Source organism: Carassius gibelio, chromosome A12, assembly GCF_023724105.1.
Source record: "Carassius gibelio isolate Cgi1373 ecotype wild population from Czech Republic chromosome A12, carGib1.2-hapl.c, whole genome shotgun sequence".
Lineage (NCBI taxonomy): Eukaryota > Metazoa > Chordata > Actinopteri > Cypriniformes > Cyprinidae > Carassius > Carassius gibelio.
In genome coordinates this window covers 9,872,728-9,879,537 of record NC_068382.1, presented here as the reverse complement: position 1 = coordinate 9,879,537, position 6,810 = coordinate 9,872,728, and the positions used below count along the sequence as shown (strand labels likewise).

Sequence of the window (6,810 nt, the reverse complement as noted above, 5' to 3'; positions counted from 1 at the left end):
TTTCTGAAGATCATGTGACACTGAAGACTGCAGGAATGATGCTGAAAATACAGCGGAGCATCACAGAAATAAATTACACTTTAACAGATAACATCCCAGCATTAATATTTGGGTAAATATGCACATTATAATCATAAAATCATAAACTGAGCAAAAAAAAAAAAAAAAAAAAAAAGAATCAACAACAACAAGTCAAACTCAGCATTGCTCACACACAAGCCTTTATTTGTCTGGTAAATGAATGTAATGCATTTCTTTTTTGTCAATAACAACACAAAAAAAAAAAGGTTGGCGGTTAATCAGTCACATTTTTCTCAACATTTTTTCAATAATTACAGGTCATGAACATGATGCATAATCCATATACAAGCCAAAAGATACAAAGCCATTCAAGATCCTCAAGTCTAACAATCCTTCACTTTATAAACAGAAAACGAAACCCGTACAGGACAACAGAGGGAGACATTGTGTCATTACAGCAGTTCATCACTTGTGTTGAAGGATACATTTGACTCACAGATTACAAACGAGATTGATTTCTAAGTAATATATTTGGATTATTTGCATGATCATTTCTCAGTTAAAATCATTACCAGCCACTTTTAAACACAAATGCATACATATAACTTAAGAATATTATATATTGCACCTCACAAATGGCATAATATTACATTTAGGGTATTTGCATTATCTTGTACTTTGATTGAAGCTTTAAAACAGCTGTAATGTTAAATGGGAAACACTGTATTTTTTTAACTATTAAACATGATTAAACAATAAACAAATGCTCTTATTAATCTTAATTAAAAAAATTACTAATATGTTTTTAAATAAAACTAATTTATGTAACTGTACAACATAATTGTATTTCATTTTTTTTCTATTACCAATGCTTCAAAATATTTTATAGTTTTATGTTAGATAATGCATTGCTCATGCTAACAAATTAGACCGTATTATACAATTATTAAATGTTATAAAATATGCAATGTTCTCTATTTCAATTAAAATGGGTTTGCGCCTTTGTAAAATTTAATTAAAACACAATCATGCTTCTCCACAAATGACCTGACGACAAGAGCATGTGAGGAATCACTTAATTTGACCTGAGGATTATTCTGCTCAAGTGGATTGTAATAAATTGGATCTTTAAAATAAACAGCTGGGCAAAAATTGAGCTGTGGCAGTTTAGCAACGAAGAGAATAACAGCCTCAGGTTTGGAGGAATGTGGCATTGCATCAGTGTCTCATCTGCAGTGAATGGGTGCCGTCAAAATGAGAGTCCAAACAGCTGTCTTCTCCAGATGTTCACTGATGGACTGGAGTGCTGTGGATTATTGTGATGTTTTTATCAGCTGTTTGGACTCTCATTCTGACGGCACCCATTCACATCCATTGATGAGACACTGATGCAATGCTACATTTCCACAAACCTGATGAAGAAACAAACTCATCCTGATCTTCGATGACCTGAGTGTGAGTGTTTATTTTTGGGTGAACTGTTCCTTTAATCAAACAGACGTGAAAAAAGACAGACATCTTTGAAATTCTGCATTAATATTAAGTGAATGCATTTGAACCCACACCATCAGACTGAGAATACAACACAGAAACATGACGACACACACAAACACACACTGTCTGACGGTCAAAGGCACGCTCAACTCAAAGTACTTGACAAATACTGCAACAACCACTTTGCCGTCATCAAGGTTTCGAAATGTGTCCTAGAAAGAAAAAAAACTAGACGTGAACTCATTCACTTTGCAACCCTTGCAGCGTAACAGATCTGCTTCTGACCCTTAGAAATCAGACACACTAGAGTAAACAAGTTCAGTTTTAGCCCTTCGCAAATGTTCAAATGTTCTAAAGCCCTCGAACGGGCAAGAGCTGAATCCGTTCTGTCGATGCCAGCTCGGTATTTACACATTATACATCTCTGTAAGCAACAGCGGTTTTAAATGAGCAACTTATTTACAAGCAGATGAATCACTTCTACATTCAGGTGGAGGGTTTATTGTTAAAGCTCTATGAATGAATGCGTGATTATTTAAGGCACTTGCAGCGTCGTTTTATCAGCCTTGCTAGAATAAATAATAGTTTTTAAAGTCCTCCAAGCAATGCATATGCAAAGCAGCTGCTTGATGCTATTCATCATCACCGCAGAACAGTCCATGTGTTGTGACGGGATGCATTCATCACAATGATGGTTAAAAGCTGTACATCTTATGTTTTATTACGAGGTATATTTTTTTACAAGAACTGTGTAATTATGCACTTGTTTGAATACTTTCTCAGAATAACGAGTGAAACGAAGCTCTAAATTAATCTAAAGCTCTGTTTCAAAATAAAGCGTGCATTTAAGACCATAATGACTCCTATAGAATCAGACAATAGCATGTTGCACAGGTAAACGCAGTCCTCTAATAAGCATAAAAACACAAAATATGAGTCAAATAGTCCATTTTAGTTTTTTAACTGTGCATTCTAGGATTGCCTTTTTTATGAAGTTTACTGTATAAATACTGCCTTTGAAGTTCGCTCAAGAAGGAGGTATCTTAAATAGTGCTACCTACACTTCTTTTGGAGCAGCATATAATGCTGTTTAAGTAGAAAGCTTACTAAGTTTTGTAACAGAGCCCATCTTTTCCTCCTCTTTTGGACTTTATGTACATATGCTCTACCAAAATAAGACTCGACTGGGAACCAGAGTTTACATGACATGAATGTAAACGAGATATTCTAAGCATAATGCACTAAAAAAAAACCAAATAAATATGCTACCCGAATTTTTTTTTTTTTTTTTTTGATTTCGGAGATGTTTTACATTCAGTGATTTGTCCTTGTCATGCATCACTCGCTCGCTCGCTCGTCTTGTTTTCATCATCACACAAAGCCTTGAATAATAAGAAGCCTCTAACAAGCTCGGCCTTGCGTTTCCATAAAGACAATGAAATAATGTTAATCTAATGAGAGCCGTGATCTTACTGGAGACAGACTCACCTTCTAACATTAAATCAGTTTTGGCACTGAAGTGAACATACACACGCGAGAAACACAACAGCTTCAGACACTTACACCAAACATAGTTTACAGTAAATAACATTCGTTTGCTCATCGCTTAAATACACGAGACAAGTCAGATCAAGTCCATGCAAATGCATTTTTTAAGACGTTTGGGTTGCATCTGTATCGTTGGTCTTAAATACTAAATCTCTCCCAATCACTGAACACATTTCATGTCGCATCTAATCTCAGCAGATGTGTATCTCCTCGTCAGATGCTGGTCTGAAGGTCTCCGTTGAGCAGCGCGGCGTTGTGCGTCTCAGACATGACGTCGTTGACCATCCGAGTCCTGTCCTGTCGACTGTCGCTGCGCTCGATCTCGTCCAAGCCCCCGACTCTCTTAAGACACAGGACGTTTTGGAAGCTCTTCTTGAAGTTGTCTGACAAGAAGGCGTAGAGGATGGGGTTGGCGCAGCTGTTGGCGTATCCCAGCACCACCACGAAGTCAAAGGTGCTCTTCAGCACAGGTGTGGTGGGAACCGTTCCGGTCACAGACGTCACGTTGAACACGTAGAAAGGTAGCCAGCATAAGACGAACACCACTACTACGATAGACACCATACGGGTGACTTTCCGCTCCGAGCGCTTTCGTTTGCTGGAGCAGACTCGCATGCCGGAGGATTTCACCTTTATGACGATGAGCAGGTAGCACATGCAGATGACGATCAGCGGTAAGAAAAACCCCATGAAGAAGGTGTAGAAGATGAAAACGGTGTAGTAGGTGTTCTGTGGCTCTGGCCACAACATGGTACACGTCCTCGCCTCGTTCTTTTTAACGTTCACTCCGCTGTAGATCATAATGGGCAGGTTGACCAGCAGAGAGATGACCCACATGGCCAGGCTGATGCTTTTGGCCATGCGCGGCTTTCGCCACTTGGTGGATTTGATGGGATGCACCACGGCCAGGTATCGATCAAAGCTCATGACCGTCAGGAAGAAGATGCTGGTGAACTGGTTCATGGAGTCCAATGTTATGACGACGCGGCATATCGCCGATCCGAAGGGCCAGTGGAGCAGCGAGAGCTGAATGGCGATGAAAGGCAAGCTTAACATGCACAGGACATCCGCCACGGCCAGGTTCAGGATGTAGATGTTCGTGACGGTCTTCATCTTGGCGTAGCGCAGGATGACGTACATGACCAGGGCGTTCCCACAGAGCCCCACCGCGCAGACCACGAAGTACACGAACGTGATGACAACAGAACTGGTTTGGTCAAAGCCAGGGTGGGTGCTGTTGTGAGGGTACATCTCCAGACCGAAGTCAGACTCGTTTCCGGGGAAGAAACTATCATTGAGCAGGCGGTCAGGGAGGGACATGTTGGAATTGGGCATGAACGTCCATTTCGTGTCCATTTTGGCAGTGTTCGGCAGTGTTTATTCACCAGGGAAACCTGTGTGCATTCATAAAAACAAGAGATACCAGTTAACAGCCGAGCTTAGCGTTTGGAAAATGTCACACTTTTATCAGCCTTTTCTAGAAAACCAAATCCAAACAAATTATCAGCCAGTTTACACATAGTCTTGTAGACTTTTGAAAAAAAAAAAAAAAAAAAAAATTATATTACAAATATATATATATATATATATATATATATATATATATATATATATATATATATATATATATTTCTTCCCAGAATTCTTAGAATCTATATCACTATTGATATATTACTCTCATGCATTTGAGACAAATATAAGATGCAGCCAACTGTAAATGGTTTTAGCTGGCAAGGTTTGTAAGCGGATGAGACACAATGGATGGAGCAACCATGAATCTCCAAAAAATATTCGCTATTTAAAAAAGCATGCAAAAGAAAATGTGAGTTCTAATATATTTGCATATTTGAGAAAGAACAGTAGATTGAATTTATATCCGTTCTGCTGAGACAAATTCAGATAAAAGCAACGTGCAAAACACATTTATAAGACTAAGTGAAAATGCATGAAGTGTCTAAATGTAAACAAACTGATAATGGATCCAAAGACAAACGTTTTGCGATTTTAAGGTCACGTGATGCTAGATTGTCAAAACTGCTAACAGGTTCGATTTGCAACTTTGGATAAACAAGGACTTTACCATTTCTGTCTGTTCCTGCAGCTCATTGACTTTAGCCCTAGCAAATATTGGTTTAAATGATCTTTTTTTCTGGGCAAACAGCACACCTATTTGATCTAGACAAATCTCTGACAAATGATGCAGACTTAATTTTGCTTCACAGCTCATCCAACACTCAGATGTACGAATGAATGCATTTAAAAGTGAAGAACTGCAGTGCTGTTAAATCAGAGATCCATCCAAATCAGGTCTGTCTTCATCAAAACCCGCACATCATCACAGCATCTTAAACTGAGACAGACCAGCACTACAGAAACCCAGCTGAGAACAAATCAGAGTTTCCTTCACCTAAACAGACTCACTCTCTGATATAGCAATTAAATAGACTATTCTCTTTCCTCATTATTCAGTGGCTATCATGTGATTTTTTCAACCAGTATACGACATAGATATATCAAAATGGCAAATGTGAATCAAAATTAGCCACCTATACGACATTTTTACCTAAAAACGTCTAATAAAAAAAAAAAATCGTAGAATTACTAGCATTCACTTAAAAAAAAAAAAAAAAAAAGTTGAATAACAAATAATATGTTGGCAAATGCATGCCATGCAAATGTGTAAAGTGTAAAATAACAAGAATTAAATAAATAATTTAATACCCTGCACGCATGCATTTCATTTTAATTATTTACCTGTAGTTTTCGGACACCTTTTAAGATCCATTCCTTGAATATAACAGCTTCACATGCTTCCACTGACCACAATAATATCACCGCGAAACTGTGCGAGCAAGTGCGAAATCCTCCTCAGAATAAACGAGTCTCGAGCTTGACGCCTCCTGATAAACTCGCGCGCGTCCGTGCGTGCGTCAGGACACCGGCAGTTCGCCTCAGATAACAAGCGATCGTTATTTCTGTTGGGAATAAACTAAAACTACATCCCGCGCGTGCAGATGGAGCTGCTGATCCACCGAGAGCGCGCGCGCTTCATATACTCCGCGCCTCGGACCAGATGCATTAATCTCAACGACGTGAAAGGCTATATTCAGTTGTCATTCTGTTGTGTGGTCTTGATAAGGATACGGGAATGTGCCAGGGGTCAAAATAATTGTTTATTCTAATATTTTCCCCTCCAAAAAATAATAATAAAATGTTTAAAATTAGATCGGATTAAAATAAATGCACGTGGGAATAAATCCAGAGACTTTAAATGAGTCATGGGAAATAATATCTGATCCCTACATTCGTCGAGGTTTATGTCCTATCCAACTCGAAACATGCACCATTAAAATGTAAAAACAGACTCGGGGAAATAAGATTTCTTTGAATGTGCACGCGCAACTTTTGTTCCATTAGCCGCTATTAGTAAATAGGCTAACTACATTGATAATAAAGTGCATTCAAATGCAAAACTATTTTCGAAGTATAATGAATCCCAGATTGCACAGGCACGTCTGTAAGAGGTCTGGACGTCTATATGATGTCAGTTTTACATGCACTATAAATCATCTTCTAAACATCTATTTAACGTCTGCATAGAAAACGTCCTAGACGTATTGCAGATGAGTAAACACTCTAAAAAAATGGCCTGCTTCTTACAGATGTAAATGCAGACGTCAAATAGACGTCTCTGAGATGTGGCTGTGCTATCAGGGTATTAAAATGAATGAAAACAAATGGCAGTTT

At 38.5% G+C, this 6,810-nt stretch overlaps 1 protein-coding gene across 1 annotated transcript; it reads right to left on the bottom strand.

Moving 5' to 3' along the window:
* Positions 1 to 204: 204 nt before the first annotated feature.
* On the bottom strand, positions 205 to 6,058 carry LOC128025725 (somatostatin receptor type 2). Its single transcript, XM_052612258.1, has 2 exons — positions 5,818 to 6,058; positions 205 to 4,457 (listed from the first exon to the last, which is right to left on the bottom strand). Exon 2 carries the CDS (start codon positions 4,417 to 4,419, stop codon positions 3,277 to 3,279), a length of 1,143 nt encoding a protein of 380 aa, XP_052468218.1. The 5' UTR covers positions 4,420 to 4,457; positions 5,818 to 6,058; the 3' UTR covers positions 205 to 3,276.
* Between the last annotated feature and the right edge of the window lie 752 nt (positions 6,059 to 6,810).

Bases quoted from the DNA above. Each gene is read 5' to 3' on its own strand.
- LOC128025725 (XM_052612258.1), bottom strand. From the start codon at position 4,419: ATGGACACGAAATGGACGTTCATGCCCAATTCCAACATGTCCCTCCCT.